The sequence below is a fragment of the Nicotiana attenuata genome, unplaced genomic scaffold (genome assembly GCF_001879085.1).
Source record: "Nicotiana attenuata strain UT unplaced genomic scaffold, NIATTr2, whole genome shotgun sequence".
NCBI lineage: Eukaryota > Viridiplantae > Streptophyta > Magnoliopsida > Solanales > Solanaceae > Nicotiana > Nicotiana attenuata.
This window is the reverse complement of record NW_017671234.1, coordinates 97,210-113,851: the sequence shown is the minus strand read 5'-3', so window position 1 is coordinate 113,851 and position 16,642 is coordinate 97,210. Positions and strand designations below refer to the sequence as shown.

At 38.7% G+C, this 16,642-nt stretch overlaps 1 protein-coding gene across 1 annotated transcript; it reads left to right on the top strand.

Annotated features, from left to right (window-relative positions):
* Positions 1–10,495: 10,495 nt before the first annotated feature.
* LOC109206898 (WD repeat-containing protein WRAP73) lies at positions 10,496–16,271 on the top strand. Its single transcript, XM_019369764.1, has 6 exons — positions 10,496–11,205; positions 11,839–12,327; positions 12,638–12,859; positions 12,937–13,009; positions 14,953–15,063; positions 15,588–16,271. Exons 1-6 carry the CDS (start codon positions 11,089–11,091, stop codon positions 15,953–15,955), a joined length of 1,380 nt encoding a protein of 459 aa, XP_019225309.1. The 5' UTR covers positions 10,496–11,088; the 3' UTR covers positions 15,956–16,271.
* The last annotated feature ends 371 nt before the right edge of the window (positions 16,272–16,642 follow it).

Sequence of the window (16,642 nt, the reverse complement as noted above, 5' to 3'; positions counted from 1 at the left end):
AACTATCTTGTCCACGACCTTAAGTTAGCAGCTATTGTTCATGCCCTGAAGATTTGGCGGCACTATTTGTATGGTGTCCATTATGAGGTCTATACCAATCACTAGAGTCTACAACAACTGCTCAAACAGAAGGATATTAACTTGCATCATCAGAGGTGGTTAGAGTTGCTTAAGGACTATGATATCACCATTCTATATCATCTCGGCAAGGCCAATGTGGTTGCCAATGCCTTGAGTCGCAAGGCAGAGAGCTTGGGCAGTTTAGCATATCTACCGCTAGCAGAGAGGCCATTAGCCTTGGATGTTCAGGCCTTGGCCACCTAGTTTGTTATATTGGATGTTTCTGAGCCGAGCCGAGTCGAGTTTTAGCGTGTATGGTTTCTCGTTCTTCTCGATATGATCATATTAGAGAGCGTCAGTATAACGACCCTTATCTACTTGTCCTCAAGGACACGGTTCAGCACGCCGATGCCAATGAGGTCACTATTAGGGATGACAGCATGTTATGGATGCAGGGCAGGCTATGTGCGCCCAATGTAGATGGTTTGCGTGAGTTGATTCTCCAGAAGGATCACAGTTCGCGGTACTCCATTCATCCGGGTGCCACCAAGATGTATCAGGACTTGAGGCAGCACTATTGTTGGAGTCAGATGAAGAAGGACATAGTGGAATATGTGGCTCGATGCCTAAACTGTTAGCAGGTGAAGTATGAGCATCAGCGGCCAGGTGGATTGCTTCAGAGGCTAGAGATTCTAGAGTGGAAATGTGAGCGGATTACTATTGATTTTGTTGTTGGGCTCCCACAGACTCGGGGCAAGTTCGATGTAGTATCGGTAATTGTGGATAGATTGACCAAGTCAGATCATTTCTTTCAAGTGGAAACTACTTATTCTTCAGAGGAGCTGGCTCGGGTCTATATTCGCGAGATTGTCAGGCTTCTTAGCGTGCCGGTATTCATCATCTCTGACGGGGGAACAGTTCACATCGCGGTTGTGAAGAGCAGTACAACATAAGTTAGGCACGCGGGTGGAGTTGAGTATAACACCCTCAGATGGACGGACAGTCTGAGCGCACTATTAAGATATTGGAGGATATGCTTCATGCGTGTGTGATGGAGTTTGGGGGTTCTTGGGATCAGTTCTTGTCGCTCGCGGAGTTTGCCTTCAACAACAGTTACTAGTCGAGCATTCAGATGGCTCCGTATGAGGCATTGTATGGAAGACGGTGTCGGTTTCTGGTGGGTTGGTTTGAGCCGGGTGAGGCTAGGCTTTTGGGCACAGACTTGGTTAAGGATGCTTTGGAGAGGTTAAATTGATTCAAGATCGGCTTTGCACAGCCCAATCCAGACAAAAGAATTATGCGCATCGGAAGGTTCGCGACGTTGAATTCATGGTTGGGGAGCGGTTCTTGCTTAGGGATACGCCCATGAAGGGTGTTATGAGGTTCGGGAAGAAGGGCAAGCTAAGACCTAGATATATAGGACATTTTAAGATACTTGAGAGGATTGGAGAGGTGGCCTACAGGCTTGCACTACCACCTAATCTAGCTGCAGTTCCTCCAGTATTTCATGTTTCTATGCTCCAGAAGTATCACAGCAATCTGTCTCATGTGTTAGACTTCATTCCGTCCAGTTGGACAAAATCTATCTTATGTTGAGGAGCCGGTGGCTATTTTGGACAGGCAGGTTCGAAAGTTGAGGTCGAAGAACATTGCTTCAGTGAAGGTTCAGTAGAAGGGTCAGCCAGTCGAGGAGGCGACTTGGGAGACCAAGCATGATATGCATAGCTGTTATCCTCATCTTTTCACCACTTCAAGTATGTCTCTATACTCGTTTAAGGACGAATGTTTGCTTTAAGAGTGGGAGAATGTAACGACCCGGTCGGTCATTTTGAGTATTTTATCCCCAATCCCCTAATATATGCTTCCTCTATGTTATATTGTGATATTTTGACTTGCCGGGGTGTTTGGTTTTGGTTTCGGGTGAGTTTCGGAGTGAAATGGGACACATAGTCCCTAAGTTGGAAGTTTAGGTTGTAAAAGTTGACCGTAGGTTTACTTGTATGAAGATGACCCCGGAATGGAGTTTTGACGGTTCCAATAGCTCCGCATGGTGATTTTTGTCGTAAGAGCGTGTCCGGAATTTGATTTGGAGGTCCGTAGGTCGTTCCGGCGCGAATTAACGAAAGTTGGAAAATGGAAGATTTTTGAAAAGTTTGATCGGGAGTTGACTTTATTGATATCGGGGTCGGATTCCGATTCCAGAAGTAGGAATAGGTCAGTAATATCATTTATGACTTGTGTGAAAAATTTGGTGTCAATCGGAGTTATTTTGGTATGAATCGGCTTTAGTTTCGGGTTGTGTGGGGGAATTTCCCCTTAGGATTGGTGTTGTTTGTGATAACTGTGTTGTGTAAGAGCAATGTACGTAAAGTGACGAGTGTGTACACGGGCTAAATGGGGAAATTACCAATTTTTAGCTATGTAGATTCTTTTCATGCTTTAATCGAGTTACTTTGACATGTTATAGTCATCATATTTAGTCTAATTTCACATGTCTACCTGTCTTATCTCTTACTTGCTAATTGCTCTACATGTTTAGTTGAAATTCTTGTTCCTTACTCCGTATTCATTATTTAACTGTTGAATTCTTACTTGAAAATTGCTATTTCTTGGAATACCTTATTGTTGAAATTGGTATTGAGTTGCAAAGGCCGTGATTCCTATTGAGGCAAAGTGTTAAAGTTGTGAAATATCATTCTATTGAGTTATTCTTCCGGTTATTATTGTTGAGACTTGTGTACATTATGGTTGAGATGTGGGCTCCTTATTGTGATATTGGGCACTTGTGGTGCGATTTGTGAAACAACGTGATATTGATACGCATGCGGTTGTATAAGGTTTGGGTGTTGAAACACATGCGGTTAGATAAGGTGGGCTTGATACACGTGGCTAGTAGGGGAACTACTAGAAGCCATGCGATGTGATAAGGTGAGCTAAAACGCGAGATGCTATTTCGGGAAAAATAATTTTCAAAAATAAATATAAAGGCTCCCGCAGTGATATAAGGAAAGATTGTGATTTATTTTTGTGATTCGAGGCTATGAGGCGGTACCTCGGTAGTGACTCTTATTGACATTTTTCCATTCTTTTGTACTTGTCTTTGGTCATTGTTTCCTTAGCATACTATTGCTTGTCTTTCTCTGTGTTGCACTATTTGCTTAGCTTTGTGTAGCTAATATTGTTATACCATTCGTTGTTTCAATTTCATTACTGTCTTCATTACACTGCCTACATCTATTCAATCTTCTATTATTTTCAGTAGGGCCCTGACCTAACCCCGTTACTACTCTACTGAAGTAAGGCTTGGCACTTATCGGGTACCGTTGTGGTGTACTCATGCTAGCTACTCTTCTGTACATCTTTTTGTGCAGATCCAGGTACTTCTTACCAGCCCAAGCATTAGTTGGTTTCTACTGCGGAGAGTTCAAGGTATACCTGTTGGCGTCCGTAGGCCTCGGAGTCCCCCTCTCTCTAGACCTCTTATTCCATTATCCTTTATATATAGACATGATGTATAGTATTATCCAGTATTCATACTGAGAGCTTGTGACTTATATTATGCCGGGTCTCGAGATTTGTAGATGTTGAGTTGTACCGTTGTTTTTATACAACTGTTGAATTTGACTTATATCTATTGTTATTCTAATTATTCCGGATGTTGTTAGGCTTACCTAGTCTTAGAGACTAGGTGATGTCACGACGTTCTATGGAGAAAAATTGAGGTCGTGACAATTAATAACCAAGTTGGAAATATAAGATGAAGTTGCAGCTATCACTGCCAGCTTTGTAATGAAATTCTAACAAGTAGACTAGAAACCTAAGTTGCTCGGATACAGGTGCAGGTGTCCGACACAGGTGTGGATCTAGAAGTTGGATCCTTCGAGGTGTAGATTCTAAGATTCGGGGATATGGATCCTAGTACAGGTATAGGTACGAGGATCCGGCTAAAAATAATTCAAAAAATAACAATATAAAAATATCTCTAAGTTATGAATTTTTTTGTGAAGTACTTCTGTATAGCTTGTAAAGTGTGGATTTCTTTTTTTATTCTCAAGTTCTAGATAAGTGAAAGATTGATTTTCTAGATAAGATATGCTATTTTCTTCAATTACGCTAGTTTTGATTCTGATTTCGGGAATCAAATTGTATCCCTCTAGAATTTTTTCGTCCGTCGTGGTCAAAGTACCCAAAATTATTTGACCAGATCTGGTACGAATACCATACCCATGCCTATACTAGTGTCATGTCGATACGGGTGTGGCACCTAAACTGCTGCGTAGGAGCAACTTAGTTAGAAACATTACAGGGGCGGCTCAATAAGTTTGGTGGCCTAAAGCCAAACTTTAATGTGAGGCCTTTTTAAAAGAATCATATATATTTTTAGTTGAAGTATATTTTTCTAGCTTTTTTAGAATAAAATTACTTAAAATTTTTCGCATAAACCATTAAATCTCTCATGTGCAGTATTGATATTAAGTAATAGAACTTGATTCAATAATTAGTTGATAACTTTGTATTAAAAGAATTTTTTGATGTTTCAATATACTTATTGGAATGATGAAATCTGACGAAAAAAATAGAGTTTAAAAGTGTATTACGTATTTTCTAATGATTAATGTAATCCTTTTTTTTATATAAAATATTTTACTTTTCTACTTTAAAATACTTAATAGTTTCTTAGAAAGATTTGGGGCCACACGAGAAGAGTTGTGGCGGGATTGATAACATATTTCCTTCTTTAATCGAAAGTATTCGGTTTTAATATTTGGAATGAAAAAACTCCCTTTAAAGGAACAGTTCTCACTTTAATGGACTTTACATGGTACGAATTCGAATTAATCAATCCCCCAAATCAAATATCAGATATTAAATAAGAATTGAAAATAAAAATTGGGGCCTCCAAAATTTTGGGGCCTAAAGCCACCGCTTTAGTGGCTTTACCCTCTGGCCGCCCCCGAGAAACAGTATGCTCATTGAGAAGAGAAACGCACCTCGTAAGGAGGGTTTTCAACTTCCCATTCAGGCATCAATATCTATTTATGACTAAATGATTCATGACTGCACAAGAGTCCTATATCCTAAGGAAGCTCTAACATTGCAGATGTAAGCTATTTTCATGACAACAATATCCCATTTACAACTTGTTTGCTAAAAAATTCTTTGGTTTCATTTCATCCATATAGCATGAGAAATTTCTGTGTACACCATTCTAAACAACTGAGCTGGTAGTGATTTTCCTTTAGCATTCTATATATACTTTATTGCAAGTGTTAGTTCCATGTTGTATATAAACAATATTGTTACTTTATCCATGTCAGGATTTTGCTCCATATACGATTTACAGTCACATTTAGCAAATAATGAGTATGACATAGTGCACACAAAGGATTCAAAAAAAGACCCCAGCTCTGAAGCCTATCAGGTATCAGCAGTGAGAATTTTAGCTTGTAACTGCAACCACATTATGAATTGAGATTGAGATCTAGCAGTATTACTGAACAAAAAACATTTCTAATTGACTATAGGATAGTCACCAAGAAGCTGCAAATAGATTTGTCTAGTAATGCTCTGTCTCTCCTTGAAAGTTTGTTGCACCTGCTCCAATGTAATCCTTGTCTCTGTAATCTTTCTTACAAACCAACTAGCTTGTTGTCACGATGCAAAATTTAATTAGTCGTGATGACACCTAACTCAACCCGCTAGGTAAGCAAATTAACAATAAACCACAATATAATGTTAATGATAAGAGTCAAAAATGAAATAACTGAAGTTTATACAATTCCCCAAGGAGTGGTAGTACAAATCATGAGCTTCTAAGACTTAGAGTTTACAAAGTTGGTATGAAATAAAAACATCATCTGTTCGAAAAGTACATAAACAGACTTATAAATCTAAAGCTACCAAGAACAAGAGGAAGTTATAACCAGAAAGCATGCACATCTTCAATGCCAACTCCCGCCACTCCCAGCAACATCAGCTCCAAAATTTACACGCAAGGTGCCGAAGTGTAGTATGAGTACAACCAACCCCATGTACTCAGTAAGTAACAAACCCGACCTTAGGTTGAAAGCAGTGACGGGCTTGGACAATGGTTAGATTCCAACACCAATAGCCAAGAACAACTCATAAACAATATAATAAAAGCAGCACAAATAATAAATTAAAGATATGATGCTCATCTCATTCACAGTTACGGAAAATAGGCATGCTTTTCAGGTATAACAGTAAAACCGAAATCTTTCACCGATATCACCAAAATATGAGTATATCAGAAAAACTGTAATTTTTCCCAAAAACTTTCAACAACAAATAAGATATTTCATTCTCAGATAGCATGAGAAAAGTACATCTCTATGCCTACATGTCACTGTACATGTGAAATCATGAATGTCACAAAATCGTGTAGCATGAGGAAATGCATCTCTATGCCTGTATGTCAAGTATGCATGTAAAATGCAATGCATCACAGTGATGAACTCATGTACTCACACTCTTAGAGTACTCAATATCACAGTCTCGCACTCCCACTCAGCACACTCAGCATTCTACGGTACCTGCGCTCACTGCTGGTATGTCAGACTCCGGAGGGGCGGATCCAGCCCTAGCGCTAAGCTGCGGCGTGCAGCCCGATCCTATCATAAATCAATAAAACATGTTGCACTGTGCATCCCAATCTCATTCATAATAATAAAGCCTATAAGGCCTGCTGCGGCGTGCAGGCCGATCCGTATAATAATATATATATATATATAACCAATATGGCATGTTGCGGTGTGAGACCTGATCCACAATATCTCTTACAACATGGCTCTCAGGCCCAAACTCAGTCATCAACTTTTCCAACCGTTCAGGCTCACAAATCTCATGCCAATCAACCAAAACAACGATAACATGATGTGACAACAAAGGATAACAGACATTGATATATGATATACGAATGAATGAATATGACTGAGTATGTAACTGCAATTTAAACAAATAACTCAACAACATAGATGACCTCAGTGGGTCCCAATAGAATAAGCATATAGCCTAACATTAATTTCTAACATGATTCACAACTCAATTTCTCTAACAAGTAAAAATTTCATGGATAGAAACAAGATTAGGCAACTACACAGTATCACAGAATCAACCGAGTCATATTTCACACAGTGCACGCCCACACGTCCATCACCTAGCATGTGCGTCAGTTCAACGCCAAACACATAACACGTATGTTCAGGGATTCATACCCTCAGCATCATGTTTAGAAGTGTTACTTACCTCGAACAAGCGAAATCCAATATCGAGCAAGCCAAACAATACTATAGAAATGCCATCCCGCGCATACCGACCTTCGAACGGCTTGAAACTATCCAAAAGCAACTCAAGAATATCAAATAATGCCAAAGGAAACAAACCCAATCGATAAAGGTCAAATATTTAATCAAAATCTCAAAGTCAACCAAAAAGTCAACAAAAGTAAATGACGGGCCCGTCTTGGATTCCGAATCCAAGCTTACCTGAGCGTCACACATACGAATACCAATTCAATCGAAGTCCTATAGCTCAATAAATTCGCCAAAACATCGTTCTTGGATGTTCATAACCCAAGAGTCCAACCCACACTAGTTGGGTCACATATTGCCACGACCCAAATTCTCCCTCCGTGAATTTGTCGTGACGGCACCTAGTCTTTACGACTAGGTAAGCCTATCATTTGCAGAAAATGAAATGCAGAACATAAAGAATCACAACTAACATAAACTGATAAAGTAAATAAGACCTTTGAGATGTCGCTCGGCATATACAATAATCACTCTCGATATGTACATAACACTCCCAAGACCCGGAACACCGTAAGTCACAAGCTTCTATGAATTTCTAACCGTTCTATATATCAGTGTCTACAGAAATAAGGGAAAGAATTAACATAAGGGGATAGAGGGGGACTCCAAGGTCTGCGGACGCGACAGATGTACCTTGAAGTCTCCGGAATGGCAGCAACTGAACAACTAAGAACGCTACTGATAGGAGGTACCTGGATCTGCACACAAAAAACATATGCAGGGAAGGGCATGAGTACACCACAATGGTACTCAGTAAGTGCCAAGCCTAACCTTGGTCGAGTAGTGACGAGGTCAGGTCAGGGCCCTACTGGTATATATGATAAAACAAGATAGAATGAAATACCGTAGTAAAGTAAAGACTGAAATTTAATAAGAATGAAGTCATAGATGATAATAGCTCAGTACACAGAGATAACATCAGGGGATCTCCCGAGATACCGTCTCGTAGTCCCAAATATAAATGTGCGGGGGGATCTCCCAGAATACCGTTCCATAGTTCCAAAGTTAATATGCAGTGCAGGTGGATCTCCCGAAATACCGTTCCGTAGTCCCAAAGTAAATATGCAGTACAGGGGGATCTCCCGGAATATCGTTCGTAGTCCCAAAGTAAATATGCAACTCAACCAACAGAAATAACAGTTACAGCAAGAAAACCGATAGTTTAGACTAAGTTCAAGTCAAAGAAAAGCAAGAAGTTCACTAAACATGCTGCACAGAGTCCAAATAAACACTTAAGGCAAGTAGACATGCTATTCTAAGCTAACAGGTTACTACACATGCTGATATAACTCAAATAAGGAGAAAAACAGGCTATTACTTAGCAGAAATCAGATTTTTGCAACAATTAGCCAGTGTACGTACTCGTCACCTCATGTACACGGCGCTCACATATCAAAAACAATACCAAATTCTAAGGGGAGTTCCCCCACACAAGGTTAGGCAAGCCACTTACCTCGAACCAAGCTAAATCAATCGGTAGCAATGCTTTTTCCATGAATATGCGACGCCGAATGGCCTAAATCTAGCCAAATCAATTACATAACATAAATATAACTACAAGAAACCAATATAGCTAATGAAATCAAAGTTAAAGCAAGAAATTGCAAAATCGCCCCAAAAAAGCCTCCCCGGGCCCACGTCTCGGAATCGGGTAAAAGTCACCAAATATGAACACTCATTCACTCAGGAGTTTACTCGTATCAAATTTACTCAAATCCGATACCAAAATCTCGATCAAAATTCTAAAATTCGGCCAAAGAACTTTTCTCAAATTTTCCCCAATTTTCCACCAAAAATTACTAATTTAATGATGAAATTAAAGATATAATCATGAGAATTAACCAAAACTAGGTAAGAATCACTTACCCCAAAAACCCACATGAAAATCCCTCAAAAAATTGCCTAATTCCGAGCTCTCAAGTCCAAATGGTGAAAATGACATAAACCCTCGATTTTGAACTTTTAAATCTTACCAGGTAATTCCTTCTTCGCGAAGCACAAGCTGCTTCAGTCCTAAAAACACTCATCGCGAACACGATGCACTGGTCGCGAACGTGAAGCTCACATTAAAGCTGGCTTGATATGATGGACTTCTGCGGCCGCATAATTCTGAGTTGCGGCCGCACTTCTTCAGATTCTGGACCGCACATTTCTGAGTGCGGTCGCACTCTTGAACTTGAGGTTGACATGAGAGACTTCTGCGGACCGCACATTTTTTAGTGTAGACGCACTTTTGAATTCTGGGGCTGCACAATAATAGTGCGGTCCGCACTTCTTCATGGTCCCAGAATCACACCTATCTGAACCTCATCTTCTGCTGCCGCCAATAATTGTGCGGTCCACACTTTGTAAAGAAAATCTGTCAGAGGTTTCTTCATGGTCTGCGGCCACACTCAATATTGTGCGGTCCGCATTTTGCTCTTTTTGCTTTGTTTTAGTCATTGTCCAAAATTACTCCTTCTTGAGTTGATTTTCATCTCTTTGACTCATATTCTAACACTTCTGCAAGTAAGCACATTTCGTCAGTTTTTGGGATACCTTTGAGCAATTTTGAGCTAAAATAAAAGTAAAAGAGTGCAAATAAATAGTCAAAATCCCTACTTATCAACTATCTTTGTTATTTTCTCGAAAAAGGATATACAACTTGTGAGAAAAGGGATGTAAAAACTGAAATGAAATCAGAAGTTAAACAAACAAGAAAAGGAAGTTGGAAGTGAACCCGGTCCAAGCTGACACTCGAAACTAAGTGTTTACCCTAAAAATCGGATAACAATTAAACTTATAAGTGATTTTAAGGATATGTAATTTCACCTAGCACCAGTTGATAAATATGATAATTAACAGTATAAATAAACAAGTAAAGCAAACCAGTATTGAAATGCAATTCAGCCCTTGAGTTGGGTCTCCCTCGAACTGAGTGAGTGGGAGTAAGTTATGGAATAAACTGATGAACAAGAGAATGAGAGAGAAAGAACGTTGTATTGCTTTGATATGCGTCAATGTAAGATGATTACAAAATGATTAGTACCCTCTTTACATAGTAGATGAATCCTATCTATGGTACAATTCTAATTACAGAAGTAAATCCCATAATTGGCTAAACATACGCCCTTGATTTGATCTGTTCCGAGATTTCCGCCATGATCTTCGACCAGTCATGGATATCTCGTCTTTCCGTTATTATGCTATCTTCGGTCTTGCTCGATGTCTATCCCATTCGACCTCGATCATTACTGGTTTCGATCTTACTTGGTACCTCGAATCCCGAACCCGGTACCTTATCCTCGTATCTCGATCTGCCAAGCCATGGGATTGATCCGCAATCCATCCTCCTAGTCTTGGTTAATTAGTGAAATCGGATGGGTCGGTTTTGACCGTATACACTAACGCCGTCCCTTATGGCCTATAGGCTTCTTGTACAGGTTCAAATTTTAAGGTACTATCACAATTTCAAAAAATATTATTCAACTTTTTTCTTTTTTCACTCTCCCACACTTGTTACAGTCGACAACTCAGGGATCCATATATTTCATTCTCCAACATTCCTTCCCCCCTTCGAACTCCGACAGATCCATTTACTGAAATTGAAATCTGTTGACCTATAAAGTAGAAATATCAAGCAATGTGCGCGCCCAGTAGATGTGGGTTTGCCTTATAGGCTGCTATGCGATAATCTTGTGTTGAGTTGACCTCTCTAATGGAGTTTACAGAACCTTTTAAACAAACTGGCCCTTATGCTTTCTCACCAAATGCTCGCTTCCTCGCTGTCGCCGTCGATTATCGCCTCGTCATTCGTGACGTTCTCTCGCTCAAGGTCCTGCATTTTTATTTTTCATCTTTAATGAATTTTTACATAACTGGAAGTTGATTGTCAAGTTACCACATGTCCGCATAATCCAAAAATTTAAGTTGTTAGAGATTTGACCTGGTTCATATTTGTTTATACACTTGTCTGCAACAAGCTGATTTATCTGAATAGGAATTTATTTATAATATAATACCATCTAGATTCAATGGTTTTATTATCTCTACATATGTAATACCAATGAAAAACTGCTCTTAATGCGTGAATAAGCAAAATGGGGGACGTGAAGCTTACACAAGATGTTACCTTGTTCTAAAGAAGACAGGAAGAAAAGCAAGTCTGGCTTTACAGTGTTCTAAAGTTCTTCCGTCCTTGCAAATTAGTTAGAGATTTTCCTTTTGTTCATTAGAATACTCAGTATGTCAAAATTTAAGGTCAATGTTCCTTAGATAATTTAGCGGTGTTGCCCGTGAAATGATAATTTGTGGAGAAGATTAATAAAAAGGAAATGGGACTCATGTTAATTGACAAAATAGACATTTGCATTTAGTTTGTGGCCATATGTTGTGGTGTTAAGCTCATTAATCAAGCTGGCTGTTTTCCTTCTTGAGCCTACTGAGATTCCTTTTTTTGGATCTTCAGGTTGTGCAACTGTTTTCATGTCTGGACAAGATTACATACATTGAATGGGCCCCTGATTCTGAATACATACTTTGTGGTCTTTACAAGAGACCTATGATACAAGCATGGTCTTTGACACAACCTGAGTGGACATGTAAGATAGATGAAGGCCCTGCAGGAGTTGCTTATGCTAGGTGGAGCCCGGACAGTCGTCACATACTCACCACATCCGAGTTTCAGCTACGGTTAACTGTTTGGTCACTGCTTAACACTGCATGCATACATGTCCAATGGCCAAAGCATGGGTCTAAAGGGGTATCATTTACCAAGGATGGAAAGTTTGCTGCTGTCTGCACTAGACGTGATTGCAAGGATTATGTTAATCTGCTGTCTTGCCATACATGGGAGATAATGGGTGTTTTTGCTGTTGACACATTGGATTTGGCTGATGTTCAGTGGTCTCCAGATGACAGTGCTATAGTCATCTGGGATTCTCCTCTCGAGTACAAGGTAGTCACTATGCGCTGTTTATAGCCTCTCCTAAAGTTATACTTTTTCTCAGTTTTTGGAGAACACTTTCGAAAATTCAACTGAAACTAATATTTTCTTCATCACTGTAAAATCAACAACAACATACCCAGTAAAATCCCACTAGTGGGGTATGGGGAGGGTAGGATGTACGCAGACCTTCATCACTGTAAAATGATTATGTGAAATTAGTTTTAACGTGAGAAATACAGGAAAGCTTTGAATGTTCTGTTTTGTGATAATTTGTTAGTCTTTATCTCCAAGGGACTTTATGTGGTTCGTTTTTGTTTAGGTTCTGATTTATTCTCCAGACGGGAGGTGCCTGTCTAAGTATCAAGCATATGAGAGTGGACTAGGAGTAAAAAGCGTTTCATGGTCACCTTGCAGCCAGTTTTTGGCGGTAGGAAGCTATGACCAGATGTTACGAGTTCTGAATCACCTGACATGGAAAGTATTTGCAGAATTTGTGCACCCATCTGCTGTTAGAGGTCCTTGTTGTGCTGCTATTTTCAAGGTATGCAATCTCTTGTTTTGCTCCATATTTGCAGGACACTATTTATTGATTTTGATAATTTCTTTATTTAATGTTAGGAAGTGGATGAGCCATTGCAACTTGATATGTCAGAATTATCACTTAATGATGATTTCGCCCAGTACAGTAGTGGTGAGCGCTAGTGTTTTCTTTTGTTAATATTGTCTTTATCTTGAAAGTTAAGCATCATGTTTTTTTTTTTGGTGTACAAACTGCCAATTTTCATGATTTTCATTGGTTTCTTGTGGTAATTCAAGAAACAAGTTCCACTAATTATGGAACCTAAGATTCACTGAGGCAAAACTCTTCTGAAAAAACCAAGTGAAATGACAAATCACATTTGGCTGATTTAAATGGTGCGTACTATGCTGTCTCTATGGAGTAAAACCTGTTATCTTCTGTAATGCTTTTGGATAAGTCAGTTGAGCGTTATTAACTTCTAATGCATTTACTCATTAGTCTTATGGAAATTGTGGTTTTGATCTGCTCATTCTGGATTTTGAGCTATGTCTGTCTAGCTAATAACATATTGTCCAATTGCCAACAAAGTTAAATTAACACAATATCTGTATCAACTTGGTCTAGACTAAAACGTTCAAATAAGGTGACGAAGAGGGAATTCCTTTTGAAGCACTGCTACTGTCATTGAAAAAGCTTACTCTTGTTTGAAATAAAGCCTAGTTTAGTGAAAGTTGGCAAGCTAAACATGCCTTACTTAACTTTTGCCCTCAGCTTGCAAAACAAGTTTTCCTAGTTGCTTCTATTTTCTTATTGCAACTTTGGATCCTGTGATTAAATTTTATTTGCTAGGTTAGCTTCAATTTTTTGAAAGAGTGGAGGAGTCAGGGGTTTGAAGAAAGACAGGAAGCTCCTTATGATAGGAACAGAGGAGAATATTCCAAAGAATTCTGGGGAAACTATATACTTAAAATAAATGTTTTAAAGGTAAAAAATAAAATGCAAAAATATATATGCTTTTGTTGTAGGCTTAAAATAAATAAATAACAGTGTTCCTCGCCAAATGCTAACGTTTTATGGATGAGGTAGTTACACAATTCAATATGGTACTAGAGCAAACATACATTCTAAGTTTGCTCTTACTGTCAAGTGTCATCCGTCAAACAGATGTTTCCACATGCTTGGTTCATGAAAAAAAGTCATGACCGCGCATGAGACTTAAAAGTAAATAAACAAAAGTATTCCTTCTCTAACTACTTAAGCTTTTTAGATGAGGTGGTCACACACTTCAATAAGTTCAACATTAGTTTTACTTTTGCGCGATTGTAAATTTCGCGATTTGAGCAAAAGCATTTGTAATGATAGCACTCTCTATGGCTCTATTGTATAAACCTTATCAGTTTTTTGTATAAACCTTTAACATTTGTTGGCTTTCTCTTACTTATTCAGGTTGGATTTTGACATCATGTCTCCAATTACATTTAGCTCTGTTTGAATTCCAAATCATTTGATGCTAGGTTTCAAATCCATATTTGGTTTCTGATTTTTGAAAATTCCCAAACAGGCCCAAAATTTTATTTTATATAGGTTGCCATATTTTCACACATTCTTTTATTGGCTTCTCGGAGGTTAGACCTTACGGTTGCACAGGCCCTTCCCTCTTTTTCTTTTTACCGTCCTCCTTTGTTTTGGTCTAAATAGCCAGCGTTTTTTTTTTTTCCATTTTCGACTTTTTGGATATTTAGGGACAAGTGTAATAGCAAGTAAAGATGTTTAATTGAATCTTCTTGTAATTAATAACTACGTATGTCTCTATAATGTTTTGAAGACTTTAGTGATACTTCCTCAAAAGTTTACTTACCCTAATACCGATAATTCTTACATGCATAATTGTTTTCTGGAAAACAAAGCTAGAGGTATTTCTGCCAAACTGAATGCAAATTTCAATCAATTACTGCAGACAAACTTGTCCTAGCTATGGTAGGTAGTCCTTTTCTCAAGCGGCTCATTAGCAGAAACAAGTTGGTTGTGGATGTACTCAAGATTTCTTTTGTATTTTAATCATTTTTTTGTTAGGAACTTTTGAGATTTTCACACCATTTCTTCCCTTTTCCCAGATAATGCTCCGGAGTCCCATATTCAAGTCAGGTACAATGTTTTGGAGATACCTATCAATCTCCCTTCTCAGAAACCTCCTGCAGATAAACCAAATCCCAAGCAAGGAATCAGTAAGTCTTTTTGGTTCCAATATTTTGTAATGTGAGAAATATATCATCACTATCTTTTGTCTTCCTACTCTTAACTGTTCCTGTTTATTTATGAATGTCACTCCAAGTTTTGCAAATGTTTACTGAAGCTGAATGATTGGATGTTCGTATAGGAGATCTTGAAAATTTATTATCTTTTTTATGGCCATGTAGTTCCAATTTCTCGTTTTCTTCTTAACAATTTTAAACCTCTATAAAATTTATTGGCTTGAGCAATAAGTTGTAGGTGATAATGTTCTAATATCTTAATGAGCACTGTTACTGCCTGTTTGGTGAAAATCTGATCTCAGTCAAAGTAAGTTGTATCAGCCTAGTATCTTCATCGTCAAGGATCAATACAAAACCTCTCTGAATTTATCTATCTAAGATCCACAAGCAGAAGCTTGTTTTGGGTGGTTATTTTTGGAATCTTCCTTTAGAGAAACTACTCTCAAGTCCCATAAGTGAGTACCTTGTTAACTATCATATGTGAAAATTAATTGCAGGCCTCATGTCATGGAGCTGCGATAGCCAATATGTTTGCACTCGCAATGATAGCATGCCTACTGTACTCTGGATATGGGACATAAACCATCTTGAGCTAGCCGCCATCTTAATTCAAAAAGATCCCATCCGAGCTGCAGCCTGGGATCCCACATGTCCACGTTTGGTTTTATGTACTGGAAGCTGCCACTTATACATGTGGACACCTTCAGGTGCTTACTGCATAAATGTTCCATTGCCTCAATTTGCTGTAATTGATCTGAAATGGAACTCCGATGGGAGCTGTCTTTTTCTCAAAGACAAGGAATCATTCTGCTGTGCTGCTCCAGAGATGTTGCAAGAATCCAGCGACTATAGCTCTGATGACTGATGCTTTCACATTATGGAGCTGAAATTGTTCATCACACCTCCCGAAGCGAATACCATTCCTCAAGATGACAGCTTAGCTTGCTTGTTTATTGCACTTTTAACATGGAAGAAGAGATACTATCCTAGGCCGTGATAATCTTGACTATTTGCATTGTAATGGTGTATATTTGAGATCCAAAATAGTAGGATGAATTTTAGAATCCGGGTCTGTAACTTTATTTCCAAATAGATAGGTCAAAGGTTGCTTATGTCTTATGTCAAATTCAATGTACTTATAATACATTTTTACTAGTTAAGGCCCAATGCTTGAAGCACAACATTGTCAACTTGCCGTGGAGTGTTTGATCCAATCTACAAAGAATATAAGCTTCTCTGCTCGCTTGTAGGGCCTTGACTCTGTGTTACCACTATAGGATTGAGTGAGTGAGTGAGTGAGGTGACTACAGCTGAAGCTATATCTGCTACTTTATTAATTAGATGATGTAAGATGGTGTAAAGAACAAAATAGAATAGCATGGTCAAGCTGCACTCCTTTTGGTTACGAGAACACAGTGAACTGAACCAGAGAAATTTCGGGCACAAACACTTTTCTTAAGTGGGAAAATTGGCTTATCTGAAGTTTCATTCTTCAGTTGGCATAAAACTAACAGTAGTTCTTATTTTTTTCATTTTTGTAGTTAAATATGCT

What these genes read in the sequence shown, in the direction of transcription:
- LOC109206898 (XM_019369764.1), top strand. Translation starts at nt 11,089, where the DNA reads ATGGAGTTTACAGAACCTTTTAAACAAACTGGCCCTTATGCTTTCTCA. An exon ending in ATTCTCCTCTCGAGTACAAG is followed by an intron (nt 12,328 to 12,637) that starts GTAGTCACTATG and finishes GTTTTTGTTTAG; the next exon opens with GTTCTGATTTATTCTCCAGA. An exon ending in TTTCGCCCAGTACAGTAGTG is followed by an intron (nt 13,010 to 14,952) that starts GTGAGCGCTAGT and finishes CCCTTTTCCCAG; the next exon opens with ATAATGCTCCGGAGTCCCAT.